General features: G+C 47.6%; 1 protein-coding gene across 1 annotated transcript; it reads right to left on the bottom strand.

Annotated features, from left to right (window-relative positions):
* Positions 1-273: 273 nt before the first annotated feature.
* Positions 274-19,799, bottom strand: LOC110485311 (cAMP-dependent protein kinase type I-alpha regulatory subunit-like). Its single transcript, XM_036942039.1, has 11 exons — positions 19,644-19,799; positions 17,451-17,644; positions 13,005-13,172; positions 12,568-12,659; positions 12,382-12,443; positions 12,162-12,208; positions 10,569-10,727; positions 8,258-8,318; positions 5,090-5,211; positions 3,883-3,964; positions 274-2,949 (listed from the first exon to the last, which is right to left on the bottom strand). The coding sequence occupies exons 2-11, from the start codon at positions 17,622-17,624 to the stop codon at positions 2,777-2,779; spliced, it is 1,140 nt and encodes a 379-aa protein (XP_036797934.1). The 5' UTR covers positions 17,625-17,644; positions 19,644-19,799; the 3' UTR covers positions 274-2,776.
* Positions 19,800-20,587: the final 788 nt, after the last annotated feature.

Genomic DNA, 20,587 nt, shown 5'->3' with positions numbered 1-20,587 from the left:
TCCTCCCACTGCTAGAGTTCTAGATTCCCCCAAGTCCTCCCACTGCTAGACTTCTAGATTCCCCCCCATGAAAACCATCAACTAACATTATTTCAACATTGGGTGCAGGGCATCAACTAGATACACTGTGTGTCTGAAAAGGCACCCTATTCCCTATAAAGTGCACTACTTTTGACCAGAGACCAATGACACCCTATATAGTGCACTACTTTTGACCAGAGCCTATGGGGCTTTATATATAGGAAACAGAGTGACATTTCAGACACGCACACAGCCTGACAAATAAAACAAGTCTCATTTATTAAACACAAGACACCAAGGACAGTTGAACAGTAAAAATGTAAAAACACCAGAAATGGATCAACCATGAGATGCAGCAGGGCCGTGTCCATTCCAGCCTGATCCTAGTTCAGCTGGAGACGCCTTATCCAGGACTACACACCACGGTGGAAATAAAACCCTGCCCGCCTCCAAAATGGCACCCCTATTGCCTATATAGTGCACTACTTAGTCAAAGGCAGTGCACTGAATAGGGTTCCATTTGGAACACACCCACTACTGAATAGGGTTCCATTTGGAACACACCCACCACTGAATAGGGTTCCATTTGGAACACACCCACCACTGAATAGGGTTCCATTTGGAACACACCCACCACTGAATAGGGTTCCATTTGGAACACATCCACCACTGAATAGGGTTCCATTTGGAACACATCCATAACAACAGATTGATTCAAACAGTTCCTTTCAGAGGACTAGTCTATACAGGACTGATTTGTATCCACATCTCTATACATCACAGTTTTGATGGATTCCTTTATAAATGTCCATGAAAATAACAGCAGTAACACGTTGGACAGCGTTGGGCTGGAGAGAGGGAGTCTTACGCTAACCGTATACTATATAGTACATTACAAAATATTCATCAAAATTCTAAAAAAATAAATAATGGCAAATGTCCAGTTGACAACAGTATACTGTAGTTGGGATTAGAACAAAACACGGGTTTTTCAAAACACAACAGGAATGGTTCAAACTATAAAATGGTTAGATAAAAGGTTAGACCCCAAACATTGAAAACACTTGAGACTCCATGACGGTGTGGAACCGGAATGCTTTAGGTTCTAATTGTGAATTCTAAGAGAGAGTGTCGATAGAACTCAACCAGGCACTTCTCAAAGATACGTTTATAATGAGGGTTCAGTCTCGTCACTAACAGTTCAACGAAGAGGTGAAAAACAGCCACTCTCAGAAACAGACCGCCCCCATGTCAAAAACATTAGATGGGGGTGTTTAGGAAGCCATGTGTGACACTGGACATGTACCATCCACGGGATGAAACACTATTAAACCCACCGGGGTTGATATCAGAACGGTCCACATTCTCCATTCAACTAGAGGAGGTTGAATTAACGTTGAGTTGTATAACATGCTTTCCTCACAACCATCACCTGTTATAAAAAACCTCTTATTTAGAAGCTAAATGGCGACACATGAAGCACGAAGTGAAATACTGAATATCCCTTAAGACTGATCACCCAGGCCAGAGGAACTCGATGTTCAGTCCAGATCTGCTTTCTGTGACCAGTAAAAAGGCAGAGTAGAATAAAGGTAGTTTTCCCTTTTCCTGAACGGAGCATTTTAAACACACCTAGACACAATGACACGTATAAGATCTATCCCAACGACCGGGGTGGGAGAAAGGGGGGGAAACAAGATGGGAAAGAGAGAGAAAGGGGGGGGGGTAGAGAGATAGAATAACTTCCAATAGGGAGAGAGCAGCCACACCCCTGGACCCGGGACACCCTCCCTCAAAATCATGGTGTAAAAACAACAGCTTCTTAGTACCCTCAAAGAACATTCCAGAAAACAACTATAAAAAGTATAAGAACACAGATCTCAGATCTATTCAAAACAACATTTCTCTAAGACTCATGGTGTCTCTAGACAACACACTACAAGGTCTTCTGGATCCTAACCAGGACAGACTCATGGTGTCTCTAGTCCAGACATTACAAGGTATTCTGGATCCTAACCAGGACAGACTCATGGTGTCTCTAGTCCAGACATTACAAGGTCTTCTGGATCCTAACCAGGACAGAGTCGTGGTGTCTCATCAACACATGACGCGGTCTTCGTTTTGACCCGGTGTCAGAGAGAACTCTGGGTGAACAGTAATGGAACCACAACGGAACCACATTGTAATTCCGTTGGAACCCTGGGTCTGAACAGACCCTCTCGGGGTCACGTTTTGATCCCTCCCTGACCTGTTGCCGTCTGAACACTGCAGAGACAACTCATCCTGTCTTCATAGTCGACATTAAAATACTACAGAAATATTGCGCCCTCCGACAGAGTTCATCACATACGTGTCCAATCAAATGAATCTGGGTTCATAGCAAAATACAATAACACCAGTTCAACAACAATGTCCCAGCCAAGTGATCTGGAGCCCCGGGTGGAGGGGCAGAAACATGAAGGAAACAAACAGATCATTGGTGGAACCCGTTGTTAAGGGGAGGGAGGAGGGAGGAGCCAGGGGTGGAGGGTTAGAAACGTGAAGAAAACAAACAGATCATTGGTGGAACCCGTTGTTAAGGAAGGAGGGAGGAGCCAGGGGGTGGGGCCAAGGAGGGAGGAGCCAGGGGGTGGGGCAAAGGAGGGAGGAGCCAGGGGGTGGGGCAAAGGAGGGAGGAGCCGAAGGAGGGCGAGATGGAGCGATAGAAGAATGGAGGGACGGAGAGAGAGAGAGAGAGATAGAGGAACGGAGGGACTCAGACGGAGAGAGAGACGAAGCTGTTGTACTGCTGAATGTTCCTCTTCAGGATGTCTGAGCAGGGCCCCAGAACGCGTTCGAACCGCGGGCGGTCCAGCTTCACACACTTCAGAGGGCCGCGGGAGACCACGGTCGCAGCACGGGGGCGGTTCATCAACAGGGCGATCTCACCTGGGACAGACGGAGAAGAGGACAACTATTAGAAACAACAACACTGGAGGAGGAGACCCCCGACAGCCTGGGACCAGGCTATCGGAGGAGACCCCCGACAGCCTGGGACCAGGCTATCGGAGGAGACCCCCGACCGCCTGGGACCAGGCTATCGGAGGAGACCCCCGACCGCCTGGGACCAGGCTATCGGAGGAGACCCCCGACCGCCTGGGACCAGGCTATCGGAGGAGACCCCCGACCGCCTGGGACCAGGCTATCGGAGGAGACCCCCGAACGCCTGGGACCAGGCTATCGGAGGAGACCCCCGACCTGGGACCAGGCTATCGGAGGAGACCCCCGACCTGGGACCAGGCTATCGGAGGAGACCCCCGACCTGGGACCAGGCTATCGGAGGAGACCCCCGACCTGGGACCAGGCTATCGGAGGAGACCCCCGACCTGGGACCAGGCTATCGGAGGAGACCCCCGACCTGGGACCAGGCTATCGGAGGAGACGACAGATCTGGGACCAGGCTATAGAAGGAGACGACAGACCTGGGACCAGGCTATCGAAGGAGACCCCTGACCAGGCTATAGAAGGAGACAACAGACCTGGGACCAGGCTATAGAAGGAGACAACAGACCTGGGACCAGGCTATCGAAGGAGACCCCTGATCTGGGACCAGGCTATCGAAGGAGACCCCTGATCTGGGACCAGGCTATCGAAGGAGACCCCTGATCTGGGACCAGGCTATAGAAGGAGACCACTGATCTGGGACCAGGCTATAGAAGGAGACGACAGACCTGGGACCAGGCTATAGAAGGAGACCCCTGATCTGGGACCAGGCTATAGAAGGAGACCACTGATCTGGGACCAGGCTATAGAAGGAGACCACTGATCTGGGATCAGGCTAGCAGATATCCACTACTGAGGTTGTCCAGTCAGTACACTCACCAAAATAGTCAGAGGGCCCCAGTCTGCCCACCTCCACAAACTCTTCATTCTCTGACCGTCTCTGGAGCACAGCCGCTGAACCCTGAACACACACAGGAAGAGAAAAACTCAGGAACAAAAAAAGCAGATAACCCCAGAATGACCTGTGAGGGTGAGAGGGCACAACACAGCCCAAAGTTGAGGTGAAAAGATGGTGATACCTTGATGCCGTTTCCCTGAGACACAGAGAGAGACAGACACAGAGAGAGACAGACACAGAGAGAGACAGACACAGAGAGAGACAGACACAGAGAGAGACAGACACAGAGAGAGACAGACACAGAGAGAGACAGACACAGAGAGAGACACACACAGAGAGAGACACACACAGAGAGAGACACACACAGAGAGAGACACACACAGAGAGAGACACACACAGAGAGAGACAGACACAGAGAGAGACAGACACAGAGAGAGACACACACAGAGAGAGACACACACAGAGAGAGACACACACAGAGAGAGACACACACAGAGAGAGACACACACAGAGAGAGACACACACAGAGAGAGACACACAGAGAACTCCCAAGCTCTTAACACGGAAAACAAAAGTGTACAAGTTGAAAGACAGCATCTAGAAATAAAACACTACAGAACAGGTTTGGCGTAACATATTTCCCATCAGATATTCAAGGTGCTTCTTCTCTGGTCTAACGATACAGGAAGAGAAAGGTAAACCTACACCTCTATTCTCAAGGACACTAACTGGCTCCCGAGGGGCGGCAGCGGTCGAAGGCCCTGCATCTCAGTTCTAGAGGAGTTAATACAGTCCCTGGTTCGATTCCAGACTGTATCACAGCGGTCTAAGGCCCTGCATCTCAGTTCTAGAGGAGTCACTACAGTCCCTGGTTCTCAGTTCTAGAGGAGTCACTACAGTCCCTGGTTCCAATCCAGACTGTATCACAGTGGTCTAAGGCCCTGCATCTCAGTACTAGAGGAGTCACTACAGATCCTGGTTCCAGTCCAGGCTGTATCACAACCGGGCGTGGTTGGGAGTCCCATAGGGCGGCGCACAATTGGCCCAGTGTCGTCCGGATCTGGCCGGGGTATTCCCTGGTAGGCCGTCATTGTAAATAAGAATTTGTTCTTAACCGACTTGCCTAGTTAAATAAAAGGTTAAATACAATCCAAAAAGACTGCCAGCATAATGCAGAGATAATCCTACCTCCAGGATGATGAAGAACTCATCTCCAGGTTCACCCTGAACCACGATCTTCTGTCCGTCTTCAAACTGAACGTTCTCCAGAGAATCAGCTACCGTCAGCCTCTCCCACTTGTCCAGAGACTCTGTAGAGGACCACATACTAAAGTCAGCCTCTCCCACTTGTCCAGAGACTCTGTAGAGGACCACAGACACACACTAAAGTCAGCCTCTCCCACTTGTCCAGAGACTCTGTAGAGGACCACACACTAAAGTCAGCCTCTCCCACTTGTCCAGAGACTCTGTAGAGGACCACACACTAAAGTCAGCCTCTCCCACTTGTCCAGAGACTCTGTAGAGGACCACACACTAAAGTCAGCCTCTCCCACTTGTCCAGAGACTCTGTAGAGGACCACAGACACACACTAAAGTCAGCCTCTCCCACTTGTCCAGAGACTCTGTAGAGGACCACAGACACACACTAAAGTCAGCCTCTCCCACTTGTCCAGAGACTCTGTAGAGGACCACACACTAAAGTCAGCCTCTCCCACTTGTCCAGAGACTCTGTAGAGGACCACATACTAAAGTCAGCCTCTCCCACTTGTCCAGAGACTCTGTAGAGGACCACATACTAAAGTCAGCCTCTCCCACTTGTCCAGAGACTCTGTAGAGGACCACATACTAAAGTCAGCCTCTCCCACTTGTCCAGAGACTCTGTAAGACCACATACTAAAGTCAGCCTCTCCCACTTGTCCAGAGACTCTGTAGAGGACCACACACTAAAGTCAGCCTCTCCCACTTGTCCAGACACTCTGTAAGACCACATACTAAAGTCAGCCTCTCCCACTTGTCCAGAGACTCTGGAGAGGATCACATACTAAAGTCAGCCTCTCCCACTTGTCCAGAGACTCTGTAGAGGGTCACATACTAAAGTCAGCCTCTCCCACTTGTCCAGAGACTCTGTAGAGGACCACAGACACACACTAAAGTCAGCCTCTCCCACTTGTCTAGAGACTCTGTAGAGGATCACATACTAAAGTCAGCCTCTCCCACTTGTCCAGAGACTCTGTAGAGGACCACATACTAAAGTCAGCCTCTCCCACTTGTCCAGAGACTCTGTAGAGGATCACATACTAAAGTCAGCCTCTCCCACTTGTCCAGAGACTCTGTAGAGGACCACATACTAAAGTCAGCCTCTCCCACTTGTCCAGAGACTCTGTAGAGGATGACATACTAAAGTCAGCCTCTCCCACTTGTCCAGAGACTCTGTAGAGGACCACAGACACACACTAAAGTCAGCCTCTCCCACTTGTCCAGAGACTCTGTAGAGGACCACAGACACACACTAAAGTCAGCCTCTCCCACTTGTCCAGAGACTCTGTAGAGGACCACACACTAAAGTCAGCCTCTCCCACTTGTCCAGAGACTCTGTAGAGGACCACAGACACACACTAAAGTCAGCCTCTCCCACTTGTCCAGAGACTCTGTAGAGGACCACAGACACACACTAAAGTCAGCCTCTCCCACTTGTCCAGAGACTCTGTAGAGGACCACAGACACACACTAAAGTCAGCCTCTCCCACTTGTCCAGAGACTCTGTAGAGGACCACAGACACACACTAAAGTCAGCCTCTCCCACTTGTCTAGAGACTCTGTAGAGGACCACACACTAAAGTCAGCCTCTCCCACTTGTCTAGAGACTCTGTAGAGGACCACACACAAAAGTCAGCCTCTCCCACTTGTCCAGAGACTCTGGAGAGGATCACATACTAAAGTCAGCCTCTCCCACTTGTCCAGAGACTCTGTAGAGGACCACAGACACACACTAAAGTCAGCCTCTCCCACTTGTCCAGAGACTGTGTAGAGGACCACACACTAAAGTCAGCCTCTCCCACTTGTCCAGAGACTCTGTAGAGGACCACACACTAAAGTCAGCCTCTCCCACTTGTCCAGAGACTCTGTAGAGGACCACAGACACACACTAAAGTCAGCCTCTTCCACTTGTCTAGGGAATTTGTAGCTGACAGATGTTGATACACACACTGGCCATAGGGAGGCGCCACACAGCACCACTCAACACAGCAGAGGGGGAATGACAGGAAAGATCACAGGCTGGGTTTGTTTGTAGCAACTCGATTCCATACATAGCCACCTACACCAAATAGGTAGGTAGGCAAATAGGTAGGTAGGCAAGTAGATAGGTAGGCAAGTAGGTAGGTAGGCAGGCAAGTAGGTAGGTAGGCAAGTAGGCAAATAGGTAGGTAGGCAAATAGGTAGGTAGGCAAATAGGTAGGTAGGCAAGTAGGTAGGTAGGCAAGTAGGTAGGTAGGCAAGTAGGTAGGTAGGCAGGCAAGTAGGTAGGTAGGCAAATAGGTAGGTAGGCAGGCAAGTAGGTAGGTAGGCAAGTAGGTAGGTAGGCAAATAGGTAGGTAGGCAAATAGGTAGGTAGGCAAATAGGTAGGTAGGCAAGTAGGTAGGTAGGCAAGTAGGTAGGTAGGCAAGTAGGTAGGTAGGCAAGTAGGTAGGTAGGCAAGTAGGTAGGTAGGCAAGTAGGTAGGTAGGTAGGCAAGTAGGTAGGTAGGCAAGTAGGTAGGTAGGTAGGCAAGTAGGTAGGTAGGCAAATAGGTAGGTAGGCAAATAGGTAGGTAGGCAAGTAGATAGGTAGGCAAGTAGGTAGGTAGGCAAGTAGGTAGGTAGGCAAGTAGGTAGGCAGGCAAGTAGGTAGGTAGGCAAGTAGGTAGGTAGGCAAGTAGGCAAATAGGTAGGCAAGTAGGCAAATAGGTAGGCAAGTAGGCAAATAGGTAGGTAGGCAAATAGGTAGGTAGGCAAATAGGTAGGTAGGCAAATAGGTAGGTAGGTAGGTAGGTAGGCAAGTAGGTAGGTAGGCAAGTAGGTAGGTAGGCAAGTAGGTAGGTAGGCAAGTAGGTAGGTAGGCAAGTAGGTAGGTAGGCAAGTAGGTAGGTAGGTAAATATGTAGGTAGCTAAATAGATAGGTAGGTAAATAGGTAGGTAAGTAAATAGGTAGGTAAATAGATAGGTAGGTAAATAGGTAGGTAGGTAAATAGGTAAGTAGGTAGGTAAATAGGTAGGTAGGTAGGTAAATAGGTAGGTAGCATGTTGTTAGACTGTTCTCCAACTGTTTGAACAACTTGTTGGTCGGAGTAGTCATGTGTAGAACGTGTGACTCCTCACCTAAAATGGACACCTTGCTGAGGAATTCCTCATACATCTTACGCTTTCTCAAAGTGCTTCCCTGAAAGACAGAGAGAGAGAGACAGACACAGAGAGAGAGAGACACAGCGAGAGACACAGAGAGAGAGAGAGAGAGACACAGCGAGAGCGAGAGACACAGAGAGAGCGAGAGACAGAGAGAGAGAGACAGACACAGAGAGAGAGAGACACAGCGAGAGACACAGAGAGAGCGAGAGACACAGAGAGAGCGAGAGACACAGAGAGAGCGAGAGACACAGAGAGAGCGAGAGACACAGAGAGAGCGAGAGACACAGAGAGAGCGACAGACACAGAGAGACACAGAGACAGAGAATGTTAAGTCCCATAATAACAGCCAAATGTGTTTATGTGTAGATTTAACCCCAGACATCTGGTATTGCTACCATTGTTAGAGACGGCTGAACTGACACAGTGTGGAGGCTCAGTAAACTATATGGAGCTGATTTGTTCAAAACAATGTCTCCCAATAATGTTGTTGCCAGGGAAAATAACACCTCATAACATTGTAGAATTATCATATATACAGTGCCTTGCGAAAGTATTCGGCCCCCTTGAACTTTGCGACCTTTTGCCACATTTCAGGCTTCAAACATAAAGATATAAAACTGTATTTTTTTGTGAAGAATCAACAACAAGTGGGACACAATCATGGAGTGGAACGACATTTATTGGATATTTCAAACTTTTTTAACAAATCAAAAACTGAAAAATTGGGCGTGCAAAATTATTCAGCCCCTTTACTTTCAGTGCAGCAAACTCTCTCCAGAAGTTCAGTGAGGATCTCTGAATGATCCAATGTTGACCTAAATGACTAATGATGATAAATACAATCCACCTGTGTGTAATCAAGTCTCCGTATAAATGCACCTGCACTGCGATAGTCTCAGAGGTCCGTTAAAAGCGCAGAGAGCATCATGAAGAACAAGGAACACACCATGCAGGTCCGAGATACTGTTGTGAAGAAGTTTAAAGCCGGATTTGGATACAAAAAGATTTCCCAAGCATTAAACATCCCAAGGAGCACTGTGCAAGCGATAGTATTGAAATGGAAGGAGTATCAGACCACTGCAAATCTACCAAGACCTGGCCGTCCCTCTAAACTTTCAGCTCATCCAAGGAGAAGACTGATCAGAGATGCAGCCAAGAGGCCCATGATCACTCTGGATGAACTGCAGAGATCTACAGCTGAGGTGGGAGACTCTGTCCATAGGACAACAATCAGTCGTATATTGCACAAATCTGGCCTTTATGGAAGAGGGGCAAGAAGAAAGCCATTTCTTAAAGATATCCATAAAAAGTGTTGTTTAAAGTTTGCCACAAGCCACCTGGGAGACACACCAAACATGTGGAAGAAGGTGCTCTGGTCAGATGAAACCAAAATTGAACTTTTTGGCAACAATAAAAAACGTTATGTTTGGCGTAAAAGCAACACAGCTGAACACACCATCCCCACTGTCAAACATGGTGGTGGCAGCATCATGGTTTGGGCCTGCTTTTGTTCAGCAGGGACGGGGAAGATGGTTAAAATTGATGGGAAGATGGATGGAGCCAAATACAGGACCATTCTGGAAGAAAACCTGATGGAGTCTGCAAAAGACCTGAGACTGGGACGGAGATTTGTCTTCCAACAAGACAATGATCCAAAACATAAAGCAAAATCTACAATGGAATGGTTCAAAAATAAACATATCCAGGTGTTAGAATGGCCAAGTCAAAGTCCAGACCTGAATCCAATCGAGAATCTGTGGAAAGAACTGAAAACTGCTGTTCACAAATGCTCTCCATCCAACCTCACTGAGCTTGAGCTGTTTTGCAAGGAGGAAAGGGAAAAAAATTCAGTCTCTCGATGTGCAAAACTGATAGAGACATACCCCAAGCGACTTACAGCTGTCATCGCAGCAAAAGGTGGCGCTACAAAGTATTAACTTAAGGGGGCTGAATAATTTTGCACGCCCAATTTTTCAGTTTTTGATTTGTTAAAAAAGTTTGAAATATCCAATAAATGTCGTTCCACTTCATGATTGTGTCCCACTTGTTGATTCTTCACAAAAAAATACAGTTTTATATCTTTATGTTTGAAGCCTGAAATGTGGCAAAAGGTCGCAAAGTTCAAGGGGGCCGAATACTTTCGCAAGGCACTGTATACGTAGAGCTGAATTAACTCATTCAGCCAGCCAGTCAGCCAGCCAGCCAGCCAGTCAGCCAGTCAGCCAGCCAGCCAGCCAGTCAGCCAGCCAGCCAGCCAGTCAGCCAGCCAGCCAGCCAGTCTCACCATGAGTATCCTCCTGTAACTGTCCCTGTCGATGCCCCACAGTTTGACGTTGCTCTTGGCTCGGACCGTGGCGGCCCTGGGGGTCCCATAGATCAGGGCCAGCTCGCCAAAGCTGCCCCCCTCCCCAATATTGGTCACCCACTCATTGTTCACATACACCTGTGAGAGAGAGAGAGGCGAGAGGGAGGGAGAGAGGCGAGAGGGAGGGAGAGAGGCGAGAGGGAGGGAGAGAGGCGAGAGGGAGGGAGAGAGGCGAGAGGGAGGGAGAGAGGCGAGAGGGAGGGAGAGAGGCGAGAGGGAGGGAGAGAGGCGAGAGGGAGGGAGAGAGGCAGGGAGAGAGGCGAGAGGGAGGGAGAGAGGGAGGGAGAGAGGCGAGAGGGAGGGAGAGAGGCGAGAGGGAGGGAGAGAGGCGAGAGGGAGGGAGAGAGGCGAGAGGGAGGGAGAGAGGCGAGAGGGAGGGAGAGAGGCGAGAGGGAGGGAGAGAGGCGAGAGGGAGGGAGAGAGGCGAGAGGGAGGGAGAGAGGCGAGAGGGAGGGAGAGAGGGAGGGAGAGAGGCGAGAGGGAGGGAGAGAGGCGAGAGGGAGGGAGAGAGGCGAGAGGGAGGGAGAGAGGCGAGAGGGAGGGAGAGAGGGAGGGAGAGAGGGAGGGAGAGAGGGAGGGAGAGAGGGAGGGAGAGAGGGAGGGAGAGAGGGAGGGAGAGAGGAGAGAGGGAGGGAGAGAGGCGAGAGGGAGGGAGAGAGGCGAGAGGGAGGGAGAGAGGCGAGAGGGAGGGAGAGAGGGAGGGAGAACAACAACCTTACCGATGGAAATAGCTTTCCCTACAGTATTAACAGTCAGTATTTTGTCTTAAAATATAATGTATTTTTAACAAACAGATGTACCACTATATAGACCATAGACAGGTAGTCTGTACACAACAGATGTACCACTATGTAGACCATAGACAGGTAGTCTGTACACAACAGATGTACCACTATGTAGACCATAGACAGGAAGTCTGTACACAACAGATGTACCACTATATAGACCATAGACAGGTAGTCTGTACACAACAGATGTACCACTATGTAGACCATAGACAGGAAGTCTGTACACAACAGATGTACCACTATATAGACCATAGACAGGTAGTCTGTACACAACAGATGTACCACTATATAGACCATAGACAGGTAGTCTGTACACAAAAGATGTACCACTATATAGACCATAGACAGGAAGTCTGTACACAACAGATGTACCACTATATAGACCATAGACAGGTAGTCTTTACACAACAGATGTACCACTATATAGACCATAGACAGGTAGTCTGTACACAACAGATGTACCACTATATAGACCATAGACAGGTAGTCTGTACACAACAGATGTACCACTATATAGACCATAGACAGGTAGTCTGTACACAAAAGATGTACCACTATATAGACCATAGACAGGTAGTCTGTACATAACAGATGTACCACTATATAGACCATAGACAGGTAGTCTGTACACAACAGATGTACCACTATATAGACCATAGACAGGTAGTCTGTCTTCCCTACTGTACACAACAGTTGGCCTGGCAGACAGAAAACAGGGACGTACATCCATCTCTCCCTGGTCAACGACGTAGAAGTTGTCTCCCTCGTCACCTGGTGGAAAACAACAGCTGTGAGCCTCTGACCCAGCAGTGATGATGGTCATGTGATCATGTTGGAACGACAGCCGGGAGATTTTCCCTGGACAGGCCACGTGGTCATTAAACATTTTTTAAAAAACTTCCCCATGACTTCACCCCAAAGTGAGAAAAGGTCAAATGTCGTACCTTGCTGAATGACCGTCTCCCCGGTGATGTAGGTAACAGAAAACATGGCGTCAAAGATGTCGCTGTGAAGAGCGGAGGGAGGTGGTCGACACGGTGACAGGATCAACATCACATCCTACTTTCATTGCACAGCACCAGGAGAACACTAATTGTTTAGCACACAATCCGTGAGCACACAGTTCGTACCTTCTCTCGTTGTCGTCCAGGTGAGCAAACAGCACGTTCTTCTCAATGGCTTTAGCCAGGGCGGCCATCGTTTTGTAGTCTTTAGGAATAACCTGCAGAGGCAGAAAGGAACGGCTTCATTGATCACAAGCAAACTGCCTTCAGTCGTTAAAGATTATATTGATCAGATTGAAGTAGTGGCCGAGGCCCGATTCTCCACCCTTCTCCTGAAGTGTACACTCCTACATTTTATCTGCATGGACTTTACCATGGTAAAGCCAATGCTTTACCCCCCCAATCCTATGCTTTTAAATGCATGATGGGTAATGTGCAAGGTGACACTTGTGGAAAAGGGTGAATGATCAGGAAGTAGCCAGGAAGAAGTTGGTTAGTAACAACTGTAGGGTCAGGTGCACCTGTAGCGATGCGTGATTGGCTGAGGGCTGACCCCCCCTGACCTTTCTGACGTAGGAGGCGGCGTCTTCCTCCGTGTAGACCTCGGCGCTGATGGCACCGCGCCGCCGCCGCCCCTTCACCACGGGATTCATGGGAGGAGACACCTCCTCCTCACGGGAGTCGGAGCGAGAGTTGGACTTCTGCTGCTGTAGGATCTGCTTAGCCTCCTCCTGGTGAGGGAGGGAGGGAGGGAGGGAGGGGGGGGGGGGGGGGTCAGTTATAGGAGAATAGTACAGAGATCTTCTGCTGCTATAGGATCTGCTTAGCCTCCTCCTGGTGAGGGAGGGAGGGGGGGGGGGGGGGGGTCAGTTATAGTAGAATAGAACAGAGATCCTCTGCTGCTGTAGGATCTGCTAAGCCTCCTCCTGGTGAGGGAGGGGGGGGGGGGGGGTCAGTTATAGTAGAATAGAACAGAGATCTTCTGCTGCTGTAGGATCTGCTTAACCTCCTCCTGGTGAGGGAGGGAGAGAGGGGGGGTCAGTTATAGTAGAATAGAACAGAGATCTTCTGCTGCTGTAGGATCTGCTTAGCCTCCTCCTGGTGAGGGAGGGAGGGGGGTCAGTTATAGTAGAATAGAACAGAGATCTTCTGCTGCTGTAGGATCTGCTAAGCCTCCTCCTGGTGAGGGAGGGAGGGGGGTCAGTTATAGTAGAATAGAACAGAGATCTTCTGCTGCTGTAGGATCTGCTAAGCCTCCTCCTGGTGAGGGAGGGAGGGGGGTCAGTTATAGTAGAATAGAACAGAGATCTTCTGCTGCTGTAGGATCTGCTTAGCCTCCTCCTGGTGAGGGAGGGAGGGAGGGGGGTCAGTTATAGTAGAATAGAACAGAGATCTTCTGCTGCTGTAGGATCTGCTAAGCCTCCTCCTGGTGAGGGAGGGAGAGAGGGGGGGTCAGTTATAGTAGAATAGAACAGAGATCTTCTGCTGCTGTAGGATCTGCTAAGCCTCCTCCTGGTGAGGGAGGGAGGGGGGTCAGTTATAGTAGAATAGAACAGAGATCTTCTGCTGCTGTAGGATCTGCTAAGCCTCCTCCTGGTGAGGGAGGGAGAGAGGGGGGGTCAGTTATAGTAGAATAGAACAGAGATCTTCTGCTGCTGTAGGATCTGCTAAGCCTCCTCCTGGTGAGGGAGGGAGGTCAGTTATAGTAGAATAGAACAGAGATCTTCACGGGTCCAAAATTAACCTGGGGCTTACCCACCCAGACCCGACATACATAGATAATACTACTGAGGTCCGCTCGGACCCCCCCCCCCCCCCCCCCCCATTTTTAAATGCTTCTTTATTAGCCGGGGGGGGGGTCGCTCTAGCAGGGGGAGAGGCTGTAATGTGAGTGAGACACTCGTGGAGGGAGGGAGGGAGAGAGACGAGAGGACAGCATAAAAACCAAGTTGACCTGAGCTATAGTAGACCAATAGCTGCCATAGCTGGTTAATTTATCATGGACTAGGGTTATATTGTACCCAGTCTCAACTGCATCAAACCCGGGAGAAGCTAGTTTAGCTAGCTAGGCTAACTGAGGCTGCGTGACCTTTCTCATCCTACATTTACAAACAACAACAACTCCATTCAGAATATGAAGTAGCAGCCTGCCTGTTGGCTCTTGGTCGTTGTAGCCCACCTTTCACTTCTAATTCTGTCATTTTAATTCAGTCTTCGGTTGAGTAAATATCTCCTAACTTTTGCCTCACACAGAGCGAGGCTCTAGGACCATAGTCTATTGGCGCTTTGATGACTTCTGATTGGCCAACAACAAGCTACAGACGTAAAGCTCCACATTTGTGAAAAGCAAGAGCAGCATCTCTCCCTCCCTTATTTAGGAGCACCTTGCACACCTAGAAAAATGAAGGATTCTAGAACTCTTATTACCTCCAAAATGGTTCATTGTGCTCCTAAATGTCCTTGTGTGCGCCAACATTTTTTCCAACTTAGGCTCCTTGTAAAAAAAGGTCAGTGTAGAGCCCTGAAACGGTGCATTCGGAAAGTATTCAGACTCCATGACTCTGCAGATCCTCTGTCAGGTTGGATGAGAAGTGTTGCTGCACAGCTATCTTCAGGTCTCTCCAGAGATGTTAAATCATGTTCAAGTCTAGGCTCTGGCTGGGCCACTCATTTACATTCAGAGACTTGTCCCGAAGCCACTCCTGCGTTGTCTTGGCTGTGTGATTAGGGTCATTGTCCTGTTAGAAGGTGAACCTTCGCCTCAGTCTGAGGTCCTGAGCAATCTGGAGCAGGGTTTCATCAAGGATCTCTGTACTTTGTTCCATTCAGCTTCCCCCTCGATCCTGACTAGTCTCCCAGTCACTGCAGCTGAAAAACATCCCCTAAGCATGATGCTTCACCGTAGGGATGGTGCCAGGTTTCCTCCAGACGTGACACTTGGCATTCAGGCCAAAGAGTTCAATCTTGGTTTCATCAGACCAGAGAATCTTGTTTCTCAAGGTCTGACAGTCCTTTAGGAGCCTTTTGGCAAACTCCAAGCGGGCTGTCATGTGCCTTTCACTGAGCAGTGGCTTCCATCTGGCCACTCTACCAGAAAGGCCTGATTGGTGGAGTGCTGCACAGATGGTTGTCCTTCTAGAAGGTTCTCCCATCTCCACAGAGGACCTCTGGAGCTCTGTCAGAGTGATCATTGGGTTCTAGGTCACCTCCCCGACCAAGGCCCTTCTCTCCGATTGCTCCTTTTGGCCAGGCGCCCATCTCTAGGAAGAGTCTTGGTGGTTCCAAACTCCTTCCATTTAATAATGATGGAGGCCACTGTGTCCTAGGAAGAGTCTTGGTGGTTCCAAACTCCTTCCATTTAATAATGATGGAGGCCACTGTGTCCTAGGAAGAGTCTTGGTGGTTCCAAACTCCTTCCATTTAATAATGATGGAGGCCACTGTGTCCTAGGAAGAGTCTTGGTGGTTCCAAACTCCTTCCATTTAATAATGATGGAGGCCACTGTGTCCTAGGAAGAGTCTTGGTGGTTCCAAACTCCTTCCATTTAATAATGATGGAGGCCACTGTGTCCTAGGAAGAGTCTTGGTGGTTCCAAACTCCTTCCATTTAATAATGATGGAGGCCACTGTGTCCTAGGAAGAGTCTTGGTGGTTCCAAACTCCTTCCATTTAATAATGATGGAGGCCACTGTGTCCTAGGAAGAGTCTTGGTGGTTCCAAACTCCTTCCATTTAATAATGATGGAGGCCACTGTGTCCTAGGAAGAGTCTTGGTGGTTCCAAACTTCTTCCATTTAATAACAATGGAGGCCACTGTGTCCTAGGAAGAGTCTTGGTGGTTCCAAACTCCATCCATTTAATAATGATGGAGGCCACTGTGTCCTAGGAAGAGTCTTGGTGGTTCCAAACTTCTTCCATTTAATAACGATGGGAGGCCACTGTGTTCTTGGGGACCTTCAACGCGGCAGACTTGTTTTAGTACCCTTTGTGCCTCGACACAATCCTGTCATCGAGCTCTACAGACAATTACTTCAACCTCATGGCTTGGTTTTTGCTCTGACGTGCGCTGTCAACTGTGGGACCTTATATTGACAGGTGTGCGCCTTTCTAAATCACGTCCAATCAATTTCAATTGTACTACATTTTCTCCAATCAAGTTGTAGAAACATCTCAAGGATGATCAATGGAAACGGGATGCACCTGAGCTCAATTTCGAGTGTCATAGCAAAGGGTCTGAATACTTATGTAAATAAGGTGTTTCTGTTTATTAAAAACCTGTTTTGGTCATTACGGGGTAGTGTGTGTAGATTGATATGTAATCCATATTAGAATGAGGCTGTAATGTAACAAAATGTGGAAATAGTCAAGGGGTCGAACTACTTTCCCAATGCAGTGTAGAACAGTATAGAATATATCAGTATTTACCTCCTTAGTAGAGAACAGAGTAGAATAGAGCTCTATTACAGTAGTGGGAACACAGTAGACTAGAGTATTACTGTATACCCTTCTAGTGGGAACACAGTAGACTAGAGTATTACTGTATACCCTTCTAGTGGGAACACAGTAGAATAGAGCTCTATTACTGTATACCCTTCTAGTGGGAACACAGTAGAATATAGTATTACTGTATACCCTTCTAGTGGGAACAGAGAGTAGAATAGAGTATTGCTGTATACCCTTCTAGTGGGGAACACAGTAGAATAGAGTATTACTGTATACCCTTCTAGTGGGAACAGAGAGTAGAATAGAGTATTACTGTATACCCTTCTAGTGGGAACACAGTAGAATAGAGTATTACTGTATACCCTTCTAGTGGGAACACAGTAGAATAGAGTATTACTGTATACCCTTCTAGTGGGAACACAGAGAGTATAATATAATAGAGTTGTATTACAGTATATCATTAGAGCAGAGTAGGATTGGACTTCTCTGTCCACTTTGAGATGGATACCTGCCTTTGTTTACAAATATCGGCACACACACACACACGACCCTGCCCACCCAGACTCACCTTCTCCAGCCTCTCGAAGTACTCTCTGAGGAAGGCCATGGGTCTGTCCGGCCGGGAGGTACATAGCTGTACGATGCAGTCCTTCAACAGCTGTTGGATGTTATGTTTCTGCACATACAGCTCACACTCCCTCAGACTCCTCTCCTCCTCACTGCTCGTACTGCCCGACGCCATCACACTCACAACCTATTGACCTGGGGACACACACAGACAGAGATAAACACAGAGAAAACACATGAACAGGGAGACAGGTGTAGCAGGAGAGAGGGGGTAGTGTTTTATAAACAGAGAGAGAGGGAGAGAGAAAAGCTGGTGTAGCAGGAGAGAGGGGGTAATGTTTTATAAACAGAGAGAAAAGCAGGTGTAGCAGGAGAGAGGGGGTAGTGTTTGATAGAGAAGTAGAAACAGAGGACAGTGAGGAGAAGAGAACATGAGGGTGTAGAGATAAAAAGAGAGCAGCATAAACAGAGTGAGGGAGGGAGAGAAACTTAACAAGGGTGTGAAAAGTGGGGAGAGAGGACAAAACATGATTGGTTTAGAGCAAGGGTGGGCATTTTGAGAGAGTAAGAGGGGGTGGGGGAGAGAGGGTGGATAAACTCCCATATCTATTGGGTGAAATACCACAGTAGCATGATTTGTGACCTGTTGCCACAAGAAAAGGGCAACCAGTGAAGAACAATCACCATTGTCAATACAACCCATATTTATGTTTATTTATTTTCCACAGAGCGAAAGAGAAAGGGGGGAAGAGACAGACTTGACACAAAGCTCCATTGTATCATACCAACTCAATCTCAGGATAGTCGTAGACCACACCACTGAACCAATGGACTAAACTCTCACTCGCATTCAACGGACATTGCAATGCATTGTGGCAATCAAATCAAATGTATTTATAAAGCCCTTCTTACATCAGCTGATATCTCAAAGTGCTGTACAGAAACCCAGCCTAAAACCCCAAACAGCAAGCAATGCAGGTGTAGAAGCACAGTGGCTAGGAAAAACTCTACAAAGGTCCAAACCTAGGAAGAAACCTGGAGAGGAACCAGGCTATGAGGGGTGGCCAGGCCTCTTCTGGCTGTGCCGGATGGAGATCACAGAACATGGCCAAGATGTTCAAATGTTCACAAATGACCAGCATGGTCAAATAATAATCATCACAGTAGTTGTCACGGGTGCAACAAGTCAGCACCTCAGGAGTAAATGTCAGTTGGCTTTTCATAGCCGATCATTAAGAGTAGCTCTACCGCTCCTGCTGTCTCTAGAGAGTTGAAAACAGCATGTCTGGGACAGGTAGCACGTCCGGTGAACAGGTCAGGGTTCCATAGCCGCAGGCAGAACAGTTGAAACTGGAGCAGCAGCACGGCCAGGTGCAGTTTAGTTCGCCACATTCGCCAACTCTCCCTATATATTGCTAACGTTAGTAGGAGAGTGTGAACGCTACAAAACCATGACAGCAGCAGACAGGCATGTGACACCAGGGTGCAAAGGAATTTTTCATAACCTGATTTATGGTGTGTGTGTGTGTGTGTGTGTACCCTACTGTATACTGAAAATGAGTATTAAACATCGATAAAATATGAAGATATTTCAACTTGGAGAGAGATGTCCATAATCCCTATAAATTACTCAATTTGGGACTTTGTCAATTATCAAAATTAAATTCATCACATATCTTACAACGGCAAACAAACTAAACTTGAGGCAACTACCTAGATAGATAATGTAAACTGGTGAGTGTTGGCAAGTTACCCAACTACTTAGTAACTTCCACCATACGACAAAACTACTGTCACAATAAACACCAAAGTGAAATGCTAGCTAGCTAATGGTAGTTAGCTGTGTCTTTCGAGTGCAGGCAACCATTCGTCCTGTAGCTCGCAGCGGACCCTTGCTTAATATTCAGAAATAATGCATTTCATTTTTAATAACTGTTTGGAAAGCACAGGGAATTGATATTCTGAGAAATTCTGAAACGATTAACGTTAGTTAAAAGGCCCGCAAATGTCTTTTCATAAAAACAGCCATCTTGGAAACCTAGATATCTTGCTAGTAACGTTAGCCAACTTGCGTTATCATAACAAACGGGAAGACGGTGAGATACAGGTTATAATCAAGCAATGTCCTCATACCTGCAGCGCTCCAACACATACATCGCGATTATTTAGAACAAAATGAAGACAAACCGCTTACCAAACCTGATTGAAATGCTGTCTTTATTTCGGGAAACTGACAGTTCTTCGTCCCTGTTTTTCCCCCTCAGTCCTGAGTTGGACGGCTGCCCTCTACCGGAATCAGGTTTGGACCAATCGCTGCCTCGTTCTGGTATATACGTCACCTTAACTACCTTAAAGGGCAAGGCCTTTTTTTGTTCTGCCAACACTTCACAGAAAGTGAGTGTTTTGATAACAGTATTTCGTTTACTGCATATCAATTGTTAGATTTTTTTAAAAATGTTTTACAAAATACAACATTTGTTGGGGCAGCAAGAATATTCAAATAGACTTTTCTCTCTTGTCCCTTGAGAAGTTGAGTTTTTACATAGGCTTACCATTATAGGTAGAATTCTTGCTGTAATCTAAATGGATAAAAAAACGTATTCGGTATCAGAACAAACCGAATAAATATGATTTCTTCATGCATGCTTTCATAAATAACCTAATGCGTCTGATCTCCAAACATTATGCTCACTGAAGATTTACAACATTTGTGATAGATTTAAACCAGAAAACAGGTGTCAACATGTTCCTTGTTCAATCAAACTACTACAGGTGTCCTGTTGAGGAAACGTCTTATTCTGTTAAACTACTACAGGTGTACTGTTGAGGGAAAGTCTCAATCAAACTACTACAGGTGTACTGTTGAGGAAACGTCTTATTCTGTTAAACTACTACAGGTGTACTGTTGAGGGAAAGTCTCAGTCAAACTACTACAGGTGTACTGTTGAGGGAAAGTCTCAGTCAAACTACTACAGGTGTACTGTTGAGGGATAGTCTCAGTCAAACTACTACAGGTGTACTGTTGAGGAAACGTCTTATTCTGTTAAACTACTACAGATGTACTGTTGAGGGAAAGTCTCAGTCAAACTACTACAGGTGTCCTGTTGAGGGAAAGTCATCAAACTACTACAGGTGTCC

Source organism: Oncorhynchus mykiss, chromosome 13, assembly GCF_013265735.2.
Source record: "Oncorhynchus mykiss isolate Arlee chromosome 13, USDA_OmykA_1.1, whole genome shotgun sequence".
Lineage (NCBI taxonomy): Eukaryota > Metazoa > Chordata > Actinopteri > Salmoniformes > Salmonidae > Oncorhynchus > Oncorhynchus mykiss.
Note: the sequence above shows the minus strand (reverse complement) of the source record. Positions and strands in the feature narration are given on the sequence as shown.